Source organism: Bos indicus x Bos taurus, chromosome 14 (genome assembly GCF_003369695.1).
Source record: "Bos indicus x Bos taurus breed Angus x Brahman F1 hybrid chromosome 14, Bos_hybrid_MaternalHap_v2.0, whole genome shotgun sequence".
NCBI lineage: Eukaryota > Metazoa > Chordata > Mammalia > Artiodactyla > Bovidae > Bos > Bos indicus x Bos taurus.
In genome coordinates, this window is record NC_040089.1 from 67,407,145 (window position 1) to 67,429,698 (window position 22,554).

General features: G+C 39.9%; 1 protein-coding gene across 5 annotated transcripts in view; it reads right to left on the reverse strand.

Moving 5' to 3' along the window:
* The window catches only part of CPQ (carboxypeptidase Q), a 561,177-nt gene that overhangs the window by 118,346 nt on the left and 420,277 nt on the right, over positions 1-22,554 (reverse strand). For all 5 annotated transcript variants that reach the window (XM_027561488.1, XM_027561487.1, XM_027561486.1 and 2 more), the window contains exon 6: positions 7,578-7,669. In XM_027561488.1, the coding sequence (XP_027417289.1) occupies positions 7,578-7,669 (92 nt within the window). The remainder of the gene's footprint in view (positions 1-7,577; positions 7,670-22,554) is intronic.

Below are 22,554 nucleotides of genomic sequence, written 5' to 3' on the forward strand. Positions count from 1 at the left end.
AACTGAGAAATTCCAGATGTACAAGTTGGATTCAGAAAAGGCAGAGGAACCAGAGATTACATTGCCAACATACACTGGATCATAGAATAAGCAAGGGAATTCCAGAAAAACATCTACTTCTACTTCATGGACTACACCAAAGCCTTTGATTTTGTGGATCATAACAACTGTGGAAACTTCTTAAAGAGATGGGAATACCAGAGCACCTTACCTGCCTCCTGAGAAATCTGTATATAGATCAAGGGGCAACAGTTAGAACCGATCATGGAACAAAGGACTGGTACAAAATTGGGAAAGGAGTATGTCAAGGCTGTCTATTGTCACCCTGCTTATTTAACTTATATGCAGAGTACATCATGAGAAACCCTGGGCTGGAAGAAGCACAAGCTGGAATCAAGACTGCTGGGAGAAATATCAATAACCTCAGATATGTGGATGATACCACTTTAATGGCAGAAAGTGAAGATGAACTAAAAGAGTTTCTTGATGAAGGTGAAAGAGGAAAGTGAAAAAGCTGGCTTAATACTTAACATTTAAAAAACAGTATTATGCGATGAACCCCGATGTTCATCACAGCACTGTTTATAATAGCCAGGACATGGAAGCAACCTAGATGTCCATCAGCAGATGAATGGATAAGAAAGCTGTGGTACATATACACAATGGAGTATTACTCAGCCATTAAAAAGAATACATTTGAATCAGTTCTAATGAGATGGATGAAACTGGAGCCTATTATACAGAGTGAAGTAAGCCAGAAGGAAAAACACCAATACAGTATACTAATGCATATATATGGAATTTAGAAAGATGGTAATAATAACCCTGTGTACGAGACAGCAAAAGAGACACTGATGTATAGAACAGTCTTATGGACTCTGTGGGAGAGGGAGAGGGTGGGAAGATTTGGGAGAATGGCATTGAAACATGTAAAATGTCATGTATGAAACGAGATGCCAGTCCAGGTTCGATGCATGATACTGGATGCTTGGGGCTAGTGCACTGGGACGACCCAGAGGGATGGTATGGGGAGGGAGGAGGGAGGAGGGTTCAGGATGGGGCACACATGTATACCTGTGGTGGATTCATTTTGATATTTGGCAAAACTAATACAATTATGTAAAGTTTAAAAATAAAATAAAATTTAAAAAAAAACCAATATTATGGCATCTGGTCCCATCATTTCATCGCAAATAGATGGGGAAAAAGTGGAAGCAGTGACAGATTTTATTTTCTTGGGCTCCAAAATCACTGCAGACAGTGACTGCAGCCACAAAACTAAAAGATGCTTGCTCCTTGGAAGAAAAGCTATGACAAAGCTAGACAAAATATTAAAAAGGAGAGACATCATTTTGCTGACAAAGGTCCATGTAGTAAAAGCTATGGGTTTTCTAGTAGTCATGTATGGATATGAGAGTTGGACCATAAAGAAAGCTGAGCACTGATGAGCTGATGCTTTTGAACTGTGGTGTTGGAGAAGATTCTTGAGAGTCCCTTGGACTGCAAGGAGATCCAACCAATCCATCCTAAAGGAAATAAGCCCTGAATATTCATTGGAAGGACAGACTGAAGCTGAAGCTCCAATAGTTGGGCCACCTGATATGAAGCGCGGACTCATTGGAAAAGACCCTGATTCTGGGAAAGATTGAGGGCAAGAGGAGAAGAGTACAGAAGAGGATGAGACAGTTAGATAGCATAACTGCACATTTTATCACTGAGTGCTAATTATTCCTCAATAAAGCAGCAGGAAAATTGTATTGTTATTGTTTAGTTGCTAAGTCCCGTCTGCCTCTCTTGTGAAGCCATGCATTAAGCAGGAAGTTAGCTGAGGGTAAGGAGGAGTGGCCCCTTCACCTAAACATCCAATGGCCGCCTACTCCCACCAAGAAATTCACCAGCCTCACCCCTAATACGCCCCCATCAGTACTCCAAAATAGTTACAGGACCTGGAAAAATTTCCCACTGGCCGACTGATGGGACTTTACTACTCTATCACATGAGCACACCTCACACTGTGAGTTGCTCAGTCACAGCCATGTTCAACTCCTTGTGAGCCGATGCACTGTGGCCCACCAGGCTCCTCTGTCTATGGAGTTTTCCAGGCAAGCATACTGGAGCGGACCTCCATGTTCCTCTCCAGGGAATCTTCCCAAACCAGGGATAGAACCTACGTCTCTTCAGTCTTCTTGGATTAGCCAGCGGATTCTTTACCACTGAGCCACCAGGGAAGCTCCTGAAAAATGTGTTACTTTTAAATGAATCAATAGAGTACAAACAATATACATTTTAATAATTCTCAAGTTCATGTGATAATGTATGGAGACTGTGGAAGGATTTCCACACTAGGAGAGAAAAGTTTACAGTTTATCAAAATATGTGAAATAACTTTTTAAAATTAATTTATTTATATTAATTGGAGGCTAATTACTTTATAATACTGTGGTGTTTTTGCCATTTTTGTTTTTTAAAGAGAATAATATGTACACAGCCCTACAGCCCTTATGGGACTTTATGCTATGAATTGTTACGGGCATGCTGGATGGACACCAGGAATGATTTCTATTCAAGTTGACTCCAAAATATAGTGAAAAACTCAGTATTTCCTGTTTGAATTATTTATTAGTAATGCTTGCTAAAATGCTCATAGACCTTTTTCAGTTGGAATTTGCTTCCTTGTAAAGTGTTTTAGATACCACAATAAAGTTCGATTTTCGTTTCAAAATTTATATGCAAACCACAAATGGCCTCACATATTTCATGACAATTAAGTAAGGCTAGCAATTATTAAAAAATTGAACTAATACTTTATAAGAAAGCATAATTATGAAGTAAAGGCAGCTCTCAATCTGAATACAATTTTGAAAATTAGGTAATAAGTTTAAGCATATGATTTTAAATCATTTTAATTTTATATATTTTTCTATGAATATATTAATTATAAACAAAGATATATTTCCTAAGAAAAGGATAATAAATGGTAATATTAATTTTATTCCCATGAAAATTTAGCTTATATACATATCCACTGAAGTAATATTTATAGTACTTTTAATGTTGAAAAGATTCTGTAATGATGAAAAAAGAATATATTCGGGGCAACAAAAAAAGAAGAAATAATAATTTTTTACAAACATACAAAAAGAAGAAATTTTTTGCATACTGGTTTTCTCTATAATTAATGCTATGAAAGTCTAGCTAACTTTATGGTAAAACTCTACACCAAATAAGAATGCATAAAAACAGAGTGGTAATGGAATTTATGATATTGAAATAATATCTGTCTGCAAAACAGTTAACTGGCTCCAAATAAAATCTATAAAATTATCATTTAGGTCATACAAAGTTATAAATAAATTATTGTATGGAAACAACATGAAAATATTTTATGATTTTTATCATATAAATTAAGGATCAATGAACCGTTTCTGTAAAGGGCCAGATACTTATTATTTTGGGACTTGCAGGCCACATACAATCTCAGTCACATAATCAGTTAAAACATAAAAGCATTCTTGTCTTGAGGTCTGTACATAAACATATGGATTTAATCCACAGGCCATAACTTACTGATCCTTGATATAGATCATTAATAACCATATCATAAAAATGCTAGCATAGTTATTTTAAAAGTTCAAATCTTTTCTTTTTACAATTACAAAATTCAAGTTCTGTTCTTGTTTGTTATCACTCCTACCGATGCCAAGGGTATTTGTCAGGCAGTTCTCATCAATATGAAGGAGGGTGGCTTTCCTTTTTTCCTCCCTCCTGACTACTCACTCAAACTCACTTACTCCTCAGGGATGAGGTCCTTGTTATAGTTACTTCAAAGTTAAACTCAGCCACCCAGAAATCATTTGCTCTTGACAATTCTTAGATCCATATGCTAATCATAAGAGTATAGAATTAAGTCCTTCAGAATTGGTTGTGTCTTGTAAAACACATAGAATGCCTTTTTAAAGGAGAGATAAAGAGCTATCCTAAAACAAAAGGCTTATGTTTTCTCCTTCTGGAATTTCTTCTTTTGATCCCTGAAATTGCAATTCAGACCAGCCACCAGTATATAGACACATTTGTATGAAGGCAACGTGGATGTTTTCAAGATAAAACAGGTTCACTGCATGTCCTTTGAGTATATATGCATATATGTGTGTGTGTGTTCATACCTGCCAACCTCTTAGAAGTTTAAAATCCAGTAATTTCTAATTTTATCCATGTTACTACTACAAAACTACAGCAAAACTCAATATCTTCAGAGAAATAAAAATTTTTTTTCAGATCTAAGGAATTTCAATGGTTGAGGAAATTTCAAGCTGGAGCCATTGCAGTTTTATTATTAAATAATTTTTTTTTTCTTGAAGTAGAGAATGACAGAGCTTAAAAGAGTTCCTTTAGGTGTTTTGTTTTTAATATGTATAGATTCTAGACACTCCTTCTTAAAAATAATTTAATGACTCCCTTGTCCTCTGGATAAAGTGCAAACTTCTAAGCATGGTTTGCACCTTCTCATCCAGGCTCCTTTTTCTCTCTCTTCTTTGCTTCTCCCATGGCATCTTGCATTCGATGCAGCAGCCACTCTGTCAGTCTCTACTGTGTCCAGTGACCTCTGTACCTCCAGCCTTGGCGCATGGAGGTCCCACTGCTCCGGACTCACTTCCTCTTTGCCAACACTTTTCCCTTACCTGGCTTCTGCTTAGTCCTCAGTCTCTGCTTAGATGTCATTTCTCTCATGTAGTCCATTGTGACTGCTCCCGAAGCCCAGGTTACGTGAATTTTCTCTCTCTTCCATCGCTGATTTATTTTTTATCAGAACACTCTTAACACATTATATTGTGATTGAAGTTCAGTGGTCGGTGCCCTTCTTTTGACAGCTGTCTCAGTAAGGTCAGGGTGAGGCTTCTTAATGACAGTAAACCTAATGCCTACTATCGTGTCTGAGACGGTAGATTCTCAGAGAATATTAACTGAATGTTGCTGGATTTAGAATGACTCCTATCTGATCTTGTCCACTACAATGGAGAGAAGATGATGCTACTGACCCACCAACCAAAAGACATAATCTGAATTAATCTTATTTTCCATGAACACTTGAGGCCTTAAGAACTGAAGTAGAGAAAGAGTTGGGCAAAAGGCATGGTCTTCCTTTGTACAGAAAGTAACAATATTTAGTGAACCAAATTTGTGACCCTGAACTCATTCTTAAGCTCTGCATAACTGAAATAGGGTAACAGAGACTGACTTTGTCAAATGATCAAAAAGGATATAAACACAACTTGGAAAACAGACCTCTCTCTGATTTAGATAACTGAAACTTACAAGATGTGCTCCTTTCAGCCTGGAGATGCAGGGAGAGCAATCCTGCAGACCAGATTCCGCTCCTCCTCTCAGCCGTCACTGCTGAGCACGGCCACTGACTGGGGAATTCCGCTTTACACTAACACTTGATTTGCGCTTGTACATCTTGCCCCTTCTCCCCTTTCTCAAAGGTTGTTCTTGACATTAATCTCCCTATCCCTCATTTTTAAAAAAAAAATTAAGTTTAGTTGATTTTATAATATTGTTTTAATTTTAGGTATACGGCAAAGTGATTCAGTTACGTATACATATTTTTTTCAGAATATTTTCCATTATAGGTTATTACAAGATTCTGTATATCTTCTGTTATATAGTAAATTCTTGTTGCTTATCTATTTTATATAGTAGTTTGTATCTGATAATGCCATACTCCTAATTTATCCCCCGCTACCCTGACTCCCTTTCCCCTTTGGTAACCGTAAATTTGTTTTCTATGTCTGTGGTTGTGTTTCTGTTTTGTATATACATTCATTTGTATTATTTCAGGTTTCACATATAAGTGATATCATAAAATATTTATCCTTCTCTGTCTAACATACTTCACTTAGTATGATATTCTCTAGGTCCATTCATGTTGCTGCAAATGTCAATTTTTTATGACTAATAATACCCCACTGTATGTATGTATGTATATATGCTACTGCTGCTGCTAAGTCACTTCGGTCGTGTCCGACTCTGTGCAACCCCAGAGACGGCAGCCCACCAGGCTCCCCCATCCGTGGGATTCTCCAGGCAAGAACACTGGAGTGGGTTGCCATTTCCTTCTCCAATGCGTGAAAGTGAAAAGGGAAAGTGAAGTCGCTCAGTCATGTTTGACCCTCCAGACTCCCCCATCCATGAGATTTTCCAGGCAAGAGTATTGGAGTGGGTTGCCATTGCCTTCTCCAGTATGTATGAAAACCCTTAATCTGAAAAGATACTTGCACCCCAGTGTTCATGGCAGCACTAATTTACAATAGCTGAGACATGAAAAGAACCCAACTGCCAGTCAACAGACTTATCACATCATAAATCTGTTGACTGGCAGTTGGGTTCTTTTCATGTCTTGGCTATTGTAAATTAGTGCTGCCATGAACACTGGGGTGCATGTATCTTTTCAGATTAAGGATTTTCATCCTTTCCAGATATATGCCCAGGTGTGGGATTGCTGGGTCATATGGTAGTTCTAGTTTTCATTTTTTAAGGAACCTCCCTACTGTTTTCCAAAGTGGCTGCACCAATTCACATTCCCACCAACAGGGTATGAGGGTTCCCTTTTCTTTCAGAATGTACTATTTGCAGCCATTTTGATGATGTCCATTCTGACTGATGTAAAGTGATACCTCATTGTGGGTTTGATCTGTATTTCTCTAATAATTAGTGATGTTGAGCATCTTTTCATGTGCCTCTCGGCCATCTATAAGTCTTCTTTGGAGAAATGTCTTATAAGGTCTTCTGCTCATTTTTGATTGGGTTGTTTGTACATTTTGGATATTAAATCTTTGTTGATCAAGTCATTTGCAAACATTTTCTCCCATTCCATTGATTGTCTTTTTGTTTTCTTTATGGTTTCCTTTGCTGTGCAAAAGCTTTTAAGCTTGATTAGGTCTCATTTGTTTATTTTTGCTTTTATTTCTTTTGCCTTGAGAGCCCCTGTTCCCTGTCTTAAATGCGGTCTTGTATTTCTATATATGATTTTCCACTATCACCTTCTTGCCTCAAGCTTCACTTTTGCCTTATTTTGGTCAGTGTCAAACCATACTGCCCTCCACATTCCCAGGTCTGAGACCTTTGGTTGCTGCCATTCCCACGGCCATTATCAACGCTCCTGGCTGACTCAAGGTCTTAGGATGTGGCTTTCAAATACCAGCACTTGGGACCTTGGGGCATGGGGGTGGGCTCAATAGGAACAGGGACTGTGAACCTATTACTGCTTCTCTGGCATACATGAGCCCAGCAGAACTGGAGAGTCAACGAAAATGGCTAAATACCAAGTGGAATCTTTCTAATGCCACAGATTAACATAGACATAGAAAATTCCTCAGCTCACCAGGGTGTTCTCCTTTATGGGGCTGAATGAAGAAGATTTCTGCAAGGGGTGTTTGCCAGGGTCAGCCTACCACAGAGTACTGTTGAGTCTTCAGGACAATAGAGGAAATTTTCAAACCAGAAGCGTCAGTGCTCTTGGTGCATTGACACTGACATTACATGTGCAAATGCCCAGCAGTCCACGGCTGCTATCCTACCTTGTGCAGCTGATAATACTGGGAGGAACCAACTCCACCTTGCTCCTCCGCAGTCCAGAGCACCAAACGCAGGGTTCTCTTTGGACGCAGCCCTGGGAATAACAATAAAACAAGTGATTCTTCAGTTGATTTTGAATTAAAGAAAAAAAAATGGCAGGGCCTCTCATCTGAATTCTGCAGGAGGGAATCAGAGGTATGCCCTTTCATCTCTTGCTGGTGTGGCTGCCTGATTCACGATGTGGCTGACCCAGCAAAGGAGGACCCTCAGGGCCAGTCTCCAGGGCAGGTTAATGATGAAAGGGATTGTGGCGACTGCTGTCTTCAGCCCAGGGAGTGAGAGCCTCTATTCATATTTTTAACTGGACAAAGTGCCCAGTAGGACACAATTGATGGCCAAGTTCACTGGGCTACTAGAGTCCATCCAGAAGATGTAGTTAGGAAGACTCTAGGCAGATCCTGAGGCCTTCCTTCCCATGATTAACTGAAACCCAGTGATTAGTCTCTACTTCAAGTTAAGGTATGTAAGGGGTTGCTTCTTAGTTTAAATCCACAAGTATAACCAACTGCCCATGCTATCCTTAGTAATGAATGATCATGAAGAAAACACAACGCTGCATTCATTGACTTGGGAAATACAAACGTACATCCTGCAGTCATTGAAGTTACTGGCAGATCTGGCATATCTAGAACCATCTTTGAGTGATGGTGTCAGCTCCATAAAAGTTAACTACAAGGGTCAAACAGTATGCTGGGAGTTCCACTTTTTGATCAAGACTTGAAGCTTGTTTCTGATTTGGACCTGATGATGTTGCTTCTGAGAAATAATAAGTGCAGAAAAACATGAAGCGGGGCTTACACCTCATTAAGAAGACCTTTCTCTTGCCTCACTGCAGGGAAGCCATAGGGAAGGACTATGAATGGCTACGAGATGGACACACAACAAGCATCGAGTATAATGACCAGTGCCGCCACCCAGGCACGTGGCCTTCTTGAAGGGAGCAGGCTGGTTGACTGCAGCCCGGATGATAAGTGCTCCTGGGAAACGGAGCTCTGTTCCTCCTCCTCTGGACACCGACAAGTATTCTTTCCTTGTATAAGTCTAGTGCTAAGGTACTGAAAAGGAGTTAAGCTTTTCACTAAATGAAACACTGTGAAATGACTTTACACTTGAGCAATTTTGACATCAAACAGCACAGGCTGTTGAGTTCCAACTGTTGAACTGAGTTGAATTGAGGCAGGCTGACCTGAGTTCCAACTAAAGCTCAGAAAAGCAATTTCCTCATCCAATTGTTCAGCAGATCCCATTGGTGTTTCCTGCTAAGTCTATCTAGAATCCAACTTTTCACCTCTGCTCCCATGCTGGTCCAAGCCCCACCCATTTTTGTGTGGACTGTTGCAGTCGCCTCCAAGCTGGTCACCCTGCCACAGTCCATGCCCCTCTGCAGGTGATGGTCTGCACTGCAGTCAGCAGGCCCCTCGTAAACCGTATGCCAGAGCACGTCATTTCTCTGTTCAAGACCTCCAAGAGCCACACTGCAAGCTTCTGGTTCAATGTGATGCCCCCAGCGCCTAGACTGTTTGGCACACATATTTGGTGCCCAATAAATAGGTACCAAATTACCACACAACTGCACTCATCTCACACGCTAGTAAGTAATGCTTAAAATTCTCCAAGCCAGGCTTCAGCAATACGTGAACCGTGAACTTCCAGATATTCAAGCTGGTTTTAGAAAAGGCAGAGGAACCAGAGGTCAAATTGCCAACATCCACTGGATCATCGAAAAAGCAAGAGAGTGCCAGAAAAACATCTATTTCTGCTTTATTGACTATACCAAAGCCTTTGACTGTGTGGATCACAATAAACTGTGGAAGATTCTGAAAGAGATGGGTTTCTGCCTCTTGAGAAACCTGTATGCAGGTCAGGAAGCAACAGTTAGAACTGGACATGGAGCAACAGACTGGTTCCAAATAGGAAAAGAGTACGTCAAGGCTGTATATTGTCACCCTGCTTATTTAACTTATATGCAGAGTACATCATGAGAAACGCTGGACTGGAAGAAACACAAGCTGGAATCAAGATTGCCGGGAGAAACATCAATAATCTCAGATATGCAGATGACACCACCCTTATGGCAGAAAGTGAAGAGGAACTCAAAAGCCTCTTGATGAAAGTGAAAGTGGAGAGTGAAAAAGTTGGCTTAAAGCTCAACATTCAGAAAACTAAGATCATGGCATCTGGTCCCACCACTTCATGGGAAATAGATGGGGAAACAGTGGAAACAGTGTCAGACTTTATTTTTCTGGGCTCCAAAATCACTGCAGATGGTGACTGCAGCCATGAAATTAAAAGACGCTTACTCCTTGGAAGGAAAGTTATGACCAACCTAGATAGCATATTAAAAAGCAGAGATATTACTTTGTCAACAAAGGTCCATCTAGTCAAGGCTATGGTTTTTCCAGTAGTCATGTATGGATGTGAAAGTTGGACTATAAAGAAGGCTGAGTGCTAAAGAATTGATGCTTTTGAACTGTGGCATTGGAGAAGACTCTTGAGAGTCCCTTGGACTGCAAGGAGATCCAACCAGTCCATCCTTAAGGAGATCAGTCCTGGGTGTTAATTGGAAGGACTGACGTTGAAGCTGAAACTCCAATACTTTGGTCACCTGATGAGAAAAGCTGACTCATTTGAAAAGACCCTGATGCTGGGAAAGATTGAGGGCAGGAGGAGAAGGGGACAACAGAGGAGGAGATGGCTGGATGGCATCACCAATTTGATGGACATGGGTTTGGGTGGACTCTGGGTGATGGACAGGGAGGCCTGGCGTGCTGCGGTTCATGGGGTCACAAAGAGTCAGACATGACTGAGTGACTGAACTGAACTGAAATAGGTACCAAATTAATAAATAAATCCAAGGTGTGGTGTCTTAGGGTAAAATTCAAAGCTCTCTAACGCTATCCCAGCCTCATCTCCTAAACTTTCCTGCTAGTTCATTTTCCAGGCAAAGTATTGCAGTTGAAAAATGTGGACAGATCTGCTGAGCCCTGCTATCAACAGGCACCAACTGTGTGACCGCTGAGACATGTTTCCACCTGGACTTCAGCTTCCTTATCTGAAGAGTGGAGGGAATATTACGTGTTCATAACATAACAATTTCCCGGGGTGGCTGTGAGGATGAAATGAGATGTGATGACGTATGTAAGACACTCTGTCTGGCATGTGGCAGACGCTCAATGAATGAATTATAAAACTACATAATGGATAGTCAGGCACAGAGCATATGCTTTTACCCATAGAGAGAAGGGGCATCTAAATACTCAGTACAATCTTCCCAAGTCACTTGAGTCCCTGCTGAAAAAGAATCCTGAAAGGCCCACTGCCTGCTCCACAGAGTCAAACTGCCTACTCATTTTCATAGCACAAACTGTTGTTGGAGAAAGAAACCTAATCAGTCTATCTAAAGATCACAGTCATTGGCTCCTCAAACAGAAATGTGCTTAATGTCAACTTGAACCAAATGGCATTTTGCTTGCAACAGAGAAAACAGTCAAAGAAAAAAGGATAAAGTGCTGCAAATGAAAATTCTGAACTTTTTTTGAAACCCATATAAAAGGGGAAAAAAATCTTTCTGTTTACATATCTCTGCCTTTACCAGCAAAACAGTACCAAATTATTAAAATGATGGCATTCTCTAAATAGGGATCAAGTGACAGTTTAGCACAAATTAGAGAAAAATTAATTTTTCAAAGCAAATGCTCTGAATATGCCCATAGACTTGGTGTTCTAACTTGCAAACCATTGCTGTACAGGGTTAGTCTCCCTCACATTTCAAATCGGCCAGGTGGCCAATGATGTTCCATTAAGAGAACAAAAAAGTGATCTGTTTGAAGTACGGACTGCTAAAACCTGCAAACAACAACAGCATAGTTAGTGCACAGCTGGCCCTGAGGATACAGAAACCCCCACCCCCGCTCAGTCCTGGAGAAATTCAGTCCCCATTCTACTCCACAATCAAGGTGAAGGCCCAACAGAGGAGGTTGGGAAACGGGCGGTTAAGCAGATACCGACGGAGCTGCAAGGTCTCTTTTCTGCTCTGACCTTCTGGTTGCCCCTAGAGCCTAAGAGAAAAAGCCTTCACTCAGCCCTCGACCCTGCCTCTAGCCTGGAGTTCGAGCTCCCGGGCCACAGATGGGCAGTGCGGGCACAGGGAGGTGTTGGCCCTGGCATCTCAATAAACTCGGTGTCCCTGCTCTGCCCCTTCTAGCTCTGTGACTTCGGGCGAGTTGTCTAATCTCTCTGAGCCTCAGTTTCTTCATCTACACAGTAAGGAAAAGGGTAATTGCCTCATGGCTTTGTTAAGAAAATTAAATAAGATGAGGCATTTAAGTAAATATGAAGCACAGTTCCTGGCACACAGTAGGCTTTCAAGAATCGTGTGTTAGCTTCTCTCTACATCACTCCATGAACTTCAGCCTGTGCCAGCGATTTCTAGGAAGTGAGAGAACCAGGAAAGAGGCATCTTCCTCGTTCCTCTTCCCTAGGAGCCGCAGAACATCTTTGTTTACACAGAATGCACTCGCAGCCAAGGGGAAGATACAAGTTTCATCTAGCTTGTGGAAAAACACATAATCTCTTGCCCTCATTCCAACACAGAGCATGTCTACCTCCAAATAAACAGAAGTTGCTTCCTCACTTTAAAAACTGAAGACAATCAGAATTTTTAGTTTCTGGATAAAGTAAAAACACATGCACACATACACACAATAAATTTGATAGCTGAGTGAAGTTGACATAAGGGATGTCTATATTTATCATTTCTAAATAACAGAATTTATTGTGTATCTCAAATTCAAACTGGTTTTAAAAGCTGGGGATTTTAAGTATATGAAGTAACAAAAATAACAACAACAATAATAAAGCAATAATATTGACAGCAACACAACAAAATGATTCAAGGTCAAAGGCAGGGTTCTCATCTTGTAGCAAAACCAGGGTAACGTAGGAGTCCTAGCTCACAGCTCTGGCCCTGGCTCAGTGGTTCACAGCACCAGACTAAGGCAAGAACAGGAAATAAGTCTTTGAGCTGATAGGAAGGACTCTGGGCTGAGCAGGCTTGGAGTCATGTCTCACTGAGGTTTTGTCAGAAGATAAGCAAATAGTTCCCCCATCAATATAACAAAACTGCCCAGAGATCTCTTGATCTCCTGGAATTTTTAATTAGAACTTTAGAGAGTACAAGAAACATTATATAGCATTCCAGTTTTCTATTAAAAGAATGTAGACTATGGATAATACGTCAGAATTTTGCCTTTGTTTATGAAATATGACATACACGCTCTTCACTTTCATTTTATTGAGGAGAATAATAACGCTATTGGGAAAACAGTGTCTATGAGAAAGGGTGAAAATAATCTGGTAGGAGTTTATTTTTTGTTGTTATCAAATTTAAAGATAAGAAGGCTGAGAATAAAACTGATAAATTGGAAAGGTCAACTGACTGTCCTACACTTGGATGAGGACTGAGCCCAAATTAGATTACTCTACCCCTGTAGAGAGATTTTCCAAATTATGAATTCTAAAGAACACTATTTATAAACAAAGTGTATTAACCCAAATGCCTGTTTACTACTCCGCTTCAATCCTACCAAAACTATGTAAGTACTCTTCTCTGTTCTGAGACCTAATTTTGCAGCATGCATGCATGCTAAGTCACTTCAGTCATGTCCAGCTCTTTGCGATCCCATGGACTGTAGCCCCCCAGGCTCCCCTGTCCATAGGATTCTCCAGGCCTGAATACTAGAGTGCTTTGCCATTCCCTCCTCCAGGGGGTCTTCCCAACCCAGGGATCATACCTGTGTCTTTTATGTCTTCAGCACTGGCAGGCAGGTCCTTTACCACTAACAGCACCTGGGAAGCCCAAATTTTGCAGAGAAAACACAATTTTCTCTTACAGTAAATATACTCAATTTCTACATATTCACAGTTTTAGATCATAAATACACTTGTTATCCAGCTCCTCTTTATCAACAATTCAATATCTGCACTTAGAGAAGTCTACTTCTCAGTGGTAAAGAATAAGTCTGCCAATGCAAGAGACTCGGGTTTGATCCTTGGGTCAAGAAGATTCTTTGGAGGAGGAAATGGCAACCTATTCCAGTATTCTTGCCCGGAAAATCCCATGGATGGAAGAGCCTAGTAGGCTGCAGTCCATGGGGTTGCAAAGAGTCAGCCATGATTGCATCTATTATGCAGTTCTGTAATAAACTTGACTAGTATAAAATAATGATATGTGCTGTGCTTAGTCCCTCAGTCGTGTCTGACTCTTTGCAACCCCATGGACTGTAGCCCACCAGGCTCCTCTGTCCATGGGGATTCTCCAGGCAAGAATACTGGAGTGGGTTGCCATGCCCTCCTCCAGGGGATTTTCCCAACCCAGGGGTTGAACCCAGGCTTCCTGCACTGCAGGTGGATTCTTACCACCTGAGCCGCCAAGGAAGCCTATAATGTTATATTAGTGCATAAACTGAATGAGATGAGGCAGTGAGCATAGTAGTTAAGCACATAGGTTTGGGGGTTGAGACCTATTTCAATTTTGGCCAACTTACTTAGCTCATTATATATGAAAACATTACACTGATTTTTTAAAACAGGGGGCATGGTTACACAAAGATTCATTATTTTTGTCAAGTAAATTGTGACTACTCTTTATAGGCAGGAACAGAAAATCACTTGGAAGAAGATCTTTTGTTCTCAGAAGAATCACTTGGTATCTTTCAAAGTCATGTAAATATAAAGCAATTAGGCACTTTTGGGGGGCAGTGGGGCAGGGCAACAAACTTGTAAAACTCCATCTTGCTGGTTACTGCCTCTTGAGCTTTCTGACAAAACAACCCGGATACCAGGCAGGAGATAAATCAGAGTGTAAAAGGAGCCTTCTGGGAGGAAAGTCAGTGCTCTGACTGCTGCTTCCTCAGATGGAGGACTGGGGATGAGGGAACTGTTGAGGCAGAGTGCTGTTGTTCTTCAGTCACTAAGGCGTGTCCGAATTCTTGCAACCCCATGGACTTGCCTGTCCTTCACTGTCTTCTGGAGCTTGCTCAAACTCATGTCCATTGAGTTGGTGATGCCATCCAACCATCTCATCCTCTGTCATCCCCTTCTCCTCTTGCCCTCAATCTTTTCCAGCATCAAGGTCTTTTTCAATGAGTCTGCTCTTCGCGTCAGGCGACCAAAGTACTGGAGCTTCAGCTTCAACATCAATCCTTCTAATGAACAGTCAGGGTTGATTTCCTTTTGGATTGACTGGTTTGACATCCTGGTTGTCCAAGGGACTCTCAAGGGTCTTCTCCATCAACACAGTCCGAAACCATAAATTCTTTGGCCCTCTGCCTTCTTTATGGTCCAACTCTCACATCCATACATGACCACTGGGAAAACTATAGCTTTGGTCTGGGTGACCATGACTAAAGGCCCCAGGGCAGGGAAGGTCCTGGAAACCACTAAAACAAAATGACCTTGATAAAGAGAGGAATCTGGGTTATTATTGTCCTGGGCTCAACACAATGGAGTAAGATTGAAGGGAAAGGCGAATTTTAGACTAGCATGTGGCCAAGTCCAGAAGCTCTTCCAGATCCAGCCACTCTAGTAGAGGTTATGATTTAGAGAACAACAGCTGAGGATGGGAATATCAGCAAGGGGAGTTGTAACCTTGTTCCCCAAAATGGGTACCACTGTAACTTAAGACTGTGAACAGTGCCGTGCAGCAGACAGAAAGAATAGCAGTCACAAGTGGATCCAGCCACAGGTTTCTGGAGGAGAAATGACCCATTTGTCTTGAGTCAAGTTCCAGGAACCTCTAGGAGATAATAGACTTCCTGCTAATAAGGTCTATGGAGGCTTGGATGATTAATGGTACAGAAGATTGAAGGATGTGATCATATTTATAACCTGTGTTTGTGGAGCAGGTCATAATAGTTATAATTTCCATAATTCAAAGGGAACAGTCCTACCTCATTATAACGATTAGGATTCTATTAGCCAGGAAAATCATGATTAATCACTGCTGAAGTAGAAACGCTGTGACCACCAGGGTGTGAAGGCTGTTTCTGGCCCTTATCCAGTTTTCCACTCTTTTCATCCTGCTTTTACCTCTCACCCTAAGCTCCAGCCACATACTTCCTACTTGTTCCTGACCCAAGATGCCATGCTATCTCAGATTTCTAGTCCTTTGTAGATTGATGCTCTTCTTCCTATCTAGAATGCTCCTTCTACTTTTCCACCTGGCAAGCTCTTATTCATTTGACAAAGTCCATTGCTAATATTTACTTTATCTAAGAAGGAGCCCCTAACTCTAGGGAAAAGCTGGCTGTTCCTTTCTCAGTGTTCTTCTAGAACTTCCTACAGACTTCTCTGTCGATTTTCAACCACACTTACATATTGATCTCCCCACTAGATCATTAATTTTCTGAGACTTACTTGTTTCTCTTTTTCATAATCCTGACCCAGTACCTGACATGCAACAAGTGCTGAATAACTGTTTACTGACTGACTGAATGAATGAGTGAATAAACATATTTACATGAGTATATACATAAGTATATATTTACATAAGTATATTTATTTACATAAGTATATATATAGCTACTGTCTTTTCATTTAATCTAAAGCATACCAGCTACTCCTTAGTTCAGAAAGTTAAGCTCTACTTTTACTGAAACCAAAGTCCAAATAACACAGGTGAAACCACCCCAGTAGCCTGGTTAATATGTGCTTCAACTTCTGCATCTATGCATTTACCTACTTTTGAACCACAGGTGCATCTATTAATAGTCAAAATTATTAATCAACAGCTCCTGCTGATCAAGTCACTAAATATATAATAAATATATTATGGCCACAGAAATCATTCTATCAGCTAGTTGTATTAAATTATAGGTATTTACATTTTAGACTTTGATAACTCTAATTTTCACTTCAATTTCTTTATGATTATAAACAATATATCCTTAAAATATGAAAAACAATAAAAATTAGAAAACAGAACCTATAAGCATATGGTATTTCCTTATAATTTTTGTATGCTTGTTATTTATATACATATACAAAGAGTGATTTTTATATTTAATTTTATTCTACTTTTACCACTTAAAAATCTTGACATATATGGCTTTTATTATAATTAATAATTTTCAAGAAAGTAATTCTTAAACTTTTTACCTAGTCTCTTACTGTTGCATATTTAAGATTTTTTCCTTAGGGCAAGATCTTAAAAGTAGAAATAATTAGTCTAAATATTATAAATATTTTTAATTTTTAAGGCTCTTGAAACACGTCTGTAATGCCCTAAGGAAAGCTTATCAATATATATTCCCACCAGCAGTGTATGAGAATATTCACTTCTACTTAATGTGGAACTTTTAATCTTACCTCTTTAATTTTTATGTCTGTCAGTATGTTATATATATATTTTCTATACTACATTCTACTAATTTTCAGCCAAAATAATTATACACACACACACACATACACAATCTGTAGTGGAGTTTAACTTGACTGAGACAAATGTTAAGTTGATATCTGATGCCTGACTAGAGTTAAAATATATGAATTTGTTTTTCTTGTTTAAAATGCCTGATCATACAGCTCTTTCATCAAAATATTTCTAAGATAATATTATGTCTTGTAGGGATCACAAGCCTGGTCTAGCTGGCATCTTAAAACATGGAATTTCTTTTTCCCTACCATTATTCAGAGGGTTTTTATCTGCAAGGAGAAATCGAGAAGCCTGCTTAATGATAGATTTGAACTCTGAATCACACTTTTGTTAAGAGTTCTACCTTGCAACAACATCAAATGGGGAAGTTAAATAAATAGTGCAATTTAAAAAAAATTATGGTAATAAAGTACAAGTACCAAAATCTACCTCTCTTAACAAATTTACATTCGCCAGTATGGTTTTCTAAATTGTATTTCTTGTGCAGATGGTGCTGTGTGAGGAAGCATGAGAGTATTTGTATTTCAATCAAGGATTATCAACAAATAATGCATCTCCAACAAACAACTGAGAGGGAAGATTTCTGGATTTTCAACACCAAGCAGCAGATATAAAGCACAGACGCTTTATTATATAACGAAGGCGCCATCATTAAGCTGCTCCTGTTTACTCTTCCAAATGCTTATTTTTAGGATTATGGTGGAGAGGAGCAGATTCCTCTCCACCTTTTATATATATATTTTATATATATGTTTTATATACATATTATATATATAATATATATATATTTTACATATATATTATATATATAAAAATATATATTTTTAAAGATTTTCTTTCTGTATAAAATGATCTGTAAAGTTATCTAAACTTGTTTTTGACCAGTAATTAATCATAATTCTTATTCTTGTTTCTATTTAAGTTTCAGTTTTCAGACCACAACATGTTTGGCCGTATCAATAAATTTTGCAATCCATTTTGAATAAAAAAACCTCTTCTTTAGCACTACTCCATTCTTGGCTCCCAAAGTGATTGCTGACTGCTCTTTCTAAGGGAAAATCTCACCGTGAAAGGAACAAGATTATCAACGTGTCACTGGAACTCTGCCCTTTCTTTCCATTCCCACCATGGCCACCATTATTTAAGTCCTCTGAATTGCTGTGGTCACCAACTAACTGCTTCTTCTCTCTGTAGAACTGCTGCCAGATTCATCTTCTTAAAATACTGCTTTGAATGTGTCACTTATTAAATGAAAATCTTTACTCATTCGTCATCTAAAGAAGGAGTCTGCCTCTACACTTTTTTGAACATGCATCGCTTCCAGTAAAACATTTGAGCATGCATCACCACATATGTTTATTTATGAATAAATGACACATATAATATTGTCTACATGTGCAATAAATTTTAGCAAGAAATTAATGTCTCGTTTTAGACAGAGAATAAATATTTTCCTGTACCCAAATGATGGTCCCACACAGCACCTTGCTCTGATGGCCACCGGCTTACAGTGCAGCCTCTCCTGTTAGTATGGCATTCAGGAGCCTACACACACGGGTTCCAATCTGCCCCTCCAGACTTGCCTCTACTTCTCCCCATCCCAAAGTCTCATTTCCAGTAAACTGGTCTCTTCATGTTCTTCCTACTTCTGTGCTTTTCCTCACACCATTTATCCCATCACCTTTGCCCTTTCTTTTCCTTCTTGATTTACCCATATCCCAACCATCTTTTAAAATTCATTTCTAAGACCTCTGGTTCCACTCTCTTCTTCCTCTGAGCTTCAAAGCAGTTATTTTCTGTTTTACCCATTTGGCAATTAATCATGACTAATGTATTAATACATCCTGCTCTTAATCTCCACAAACCAGTCCCTGGTCAACTGAAGAGCCCTACGTGTATTTCTGATGAATGGATTAGCACATCTAATGGAAATTGTTTTAAACTGAAACAAGACAGATACAGACTAGATCTGCAAAAAGAACTTTTGGACACAAGACATTTTCAAACATTAAATCAGTCATGAGTTACATTTGCCTAAGGGAGAGTAAAGCCTGGAAAAAAGGCTGGGCTTGGACAGGTTTGGAACATGGAAACAGACTGGAATCTTTGCCATCTCTGTTAGATCTAGAATATTATGATTGATGACTTTGCAAATACTGAGCTCCACCCACAGGGATGTGAGGCTGACATTTTCTCAAGAGAAGTATTTGGCCTTACAGAAGATGTGTTGTTTATCTCAAACACTTTCATTTCTCAATTATGAAAAGTGTGAAACCATTTATATTTTCCAGATGAAAGAAAACTTAGAGAAAACTCAGAGTGTTTCCATGAAACCAATGCTGCATAATCTATGCATGCCACGTTGCCAAGGTAATGGATTATCTGACCCCATGGGCCTCTTGCTTTTCCAGGTCATCATGTCACATCTTACATATAAAAGCCATTAGGGTAAAGGAGAGATTTTATATATTCTGTTAAAGTATTTATAAGCACTTGTAAAAATGTACTTTAGATCAGGGGATTGTCATCTTAGAAAGACTCTCCAAATTTAGCAGCTCCATCCCAGGGCCAACCGCCCAGGGCATGTTCAGAGTCTGTGGACACTTTGGTTCTGAAATGAAACCAAACCCATGCAGAGTTATGTGCTTAGTGTGGGAAGGAATGTGATGCCTCCGATCTCGGAACTTTTCCCAGGACCCCTTGTCCTCAGAACCTTAAAATCAACCTACTAGAATTCTTTTTCCCTATGTAGACACTGACATTTCAAGAACATTATTTCCTGTCATTGATATTTAATGTGTACATATAGTGCTTACTAAAACACAGCACGGTCCATTTTGGATGTACAAGCATGTGCTTAAGAATGCCATGATATAAAAGAGGAAACTAATTCTGTGCTAGAACAGGTGAACATACAAACCAACAAATACTCATCTGGACTAACTGTGCAGAAATCAAGAAGATTAAATGGCATAGTCAAAGCTACCTGAAATATCAGACTCCTTAATTCAACAACTATTCCTGGTCCAGGAACAAGGAGTTTAGGACTGAAAAAGACAGTCATGCTCTTTGAAACTTACAATCAAAAAGACAAAGTGAGTAAGAAATTCCCACTTTATTCTTATCATCATTGCCATCACCATCGATCATTGTTGTAGGTACTTTCAATCTGTTTAAAGAAAACTGATTTTTAAAAATTAAGTTATCATTGCTCTGGATGGTGACTTAACTAGGTTCAAGGGTAGAATTGGGAGATAAGGCAGAAAGGTAATGAAGAAAAGAACTGGGGGAGAGCAATGATGTAGTAGTAAAAGCAATGAAAGCATCATTAATGTGATTATAGAGATGGCCAACATTCAGCACAAGATGCGGGAAGAGCGGGCCAAGATGGATGGGCACTCAGTACCCTACCAGGCACTGCCGAGATGTTGTCAGATGCTGTATCATACATAATTTCAGAAACATGATTTCATTTAGTTCTGCAAAGCAAGTAATAGTGCCTTCCTCTTTTACAAATAATGAAACCGAGAGATAGAAAAATTGTCATTTGTCCAGTACTACACAGTCGGTAACCAGCAGAGCTGGGATTCTAACATGGGGGTGTCTGATGCCCAACCTATGCTCTTAACCACATCATGCTACTGTCTTCCCATTTCGCTGCATGGAAAGAGCTGACCCGTCCTGTGCAACCTCTGCCTTTGGTCTTCATTAGCTGAAGCTCTCATGTCAGAAAATAATATACTCTAACAAAGCTACTGTATCTGTCCCGTTACTCAGAGGTCCATGTTAAGGGTCTTCAAATTCCATCTAAAACCATTCAGTTTCAAGAGACAGAGTGGCAAGAATATGACTATAGATAGTTGGCTGGGTAAATGCGTTTGGTCAGGAGGGTGAGGGCTGGGACCAGTGCAAAGAAGGACCCTTTATAGGCCAGTAGAGATAAGCAAGACACTGAGACATGCAGAAACTGAACAAAACTTGAGTACTGAGATTTACGGCAACACTTTATAAAGTGTTGGGTCCAAAAACCATCACCGACTCAAAATAAATAGGTGACAAAGAGCATACTTTAACTTCTGTGTGGGGCGCTGAAGAGTTTCTTGCATTCTGGGGACCTGAGCTCCTGAAATATTCAAATGAAATCTAAAAAATTAGAAGCCTAGCTTAGATAAGTTAGATAAGATCCTTTCTCTGCACACAAAAATCAGAGGGCTCTGCAAAAATCAGAAAATAGTACTGTCAAGAATATTGTGAAAAATAAACTCCAAATGTAAATATATTTTTACTGTCAGTAATAAAACCTATTGGAAAAGAAACACTCACACGGTGTTTTAGGAGCTTTAAGTTCTTTGCAAGAAAAACGATTTCTTTAAACATCAGGATTTCACTGTCTTTGTGAAGGAGATTTCATTAGAGGGAGAGTCACGGTGTGTATTTACTACGGCCGGTAACTCGCCGAGCTGGGATTCCAGTGTGGGGCTGTCTGGTGCCCATTCCATGCTCTTAACCACATCATGCTACTGCCTTCCCTTGAGTTTGGGACCTGGTCCTTGAGTTTAGGACCACTTGGAAGGGAGGCAGAAGGTGATCAAAGAGTGGAGTAGTGGGAGTGATTTTATCAGAGTGAAAGTATTTACAGCCCCACTGCTCCTCTCTTAGAAACAGCTGACTAGCTGTGGGGCGGTGAAACGGGGAGGTGAGGAGAGGCGAGCAGGGCAGACTGGATGTTAGCCACTGAGCTGGACATTGTGCTAACTTCTTTCCAGACAGGATCTCACTTCATTTTCAAAGCAATCCTACAGTACCTGGGAGTATGATGATACCTGGGGCTGTTATCCCCAAGTAACAGATAAGAAATAAAGGCTAAAAGAACACAAATGACTTGCACTATGTCACAGGGCAGGTAAGAGCTAGAGGCTAGATATGAACCCAGTGTCCGCACCTCACCTACTAGACCACCCTGACTCAGGCTCTCTTACAGTAGGAATATTCTCTGACAAACAAGACAAAAATAACTTAGGACAAATATTGAAGCCATAGGGAAACCACAGGGAACTGAACTTCAGTACGATGTGGAGATAACCGAACTGCTCCCTAGTGTTATGTTTCCCTGAGTCCACCGAGTATGGAGTCATCAGTGTTAGGTTACCGGCATCACCATTGTGGAGAACAGGGCCTGCTTACATGTCTTCTGGTGGCTCAGATGGTAAAGAATCTGCCTGCAATGCAGAAGACCTGGGTTCAACCCCTGGGTCAGGAAGATCCCCTGGAGAAGAGAATGGCAACCCACTCCAGTATTCTTGCCTGGACAATCCCATGGACAGAGGAGCCTGGCAGGCTATAGCCCATGGGGTCACAAAGAGTCGGACATGACTGAGTGATTAACACTTCACTTCATTCATTTCTATTAGGTCCCTACCTTCAAATCCCTCAAGTTTCCAGAGCAACCTTCCTCAGAAAAACAAAGATTGAGATAAATGAAAAGT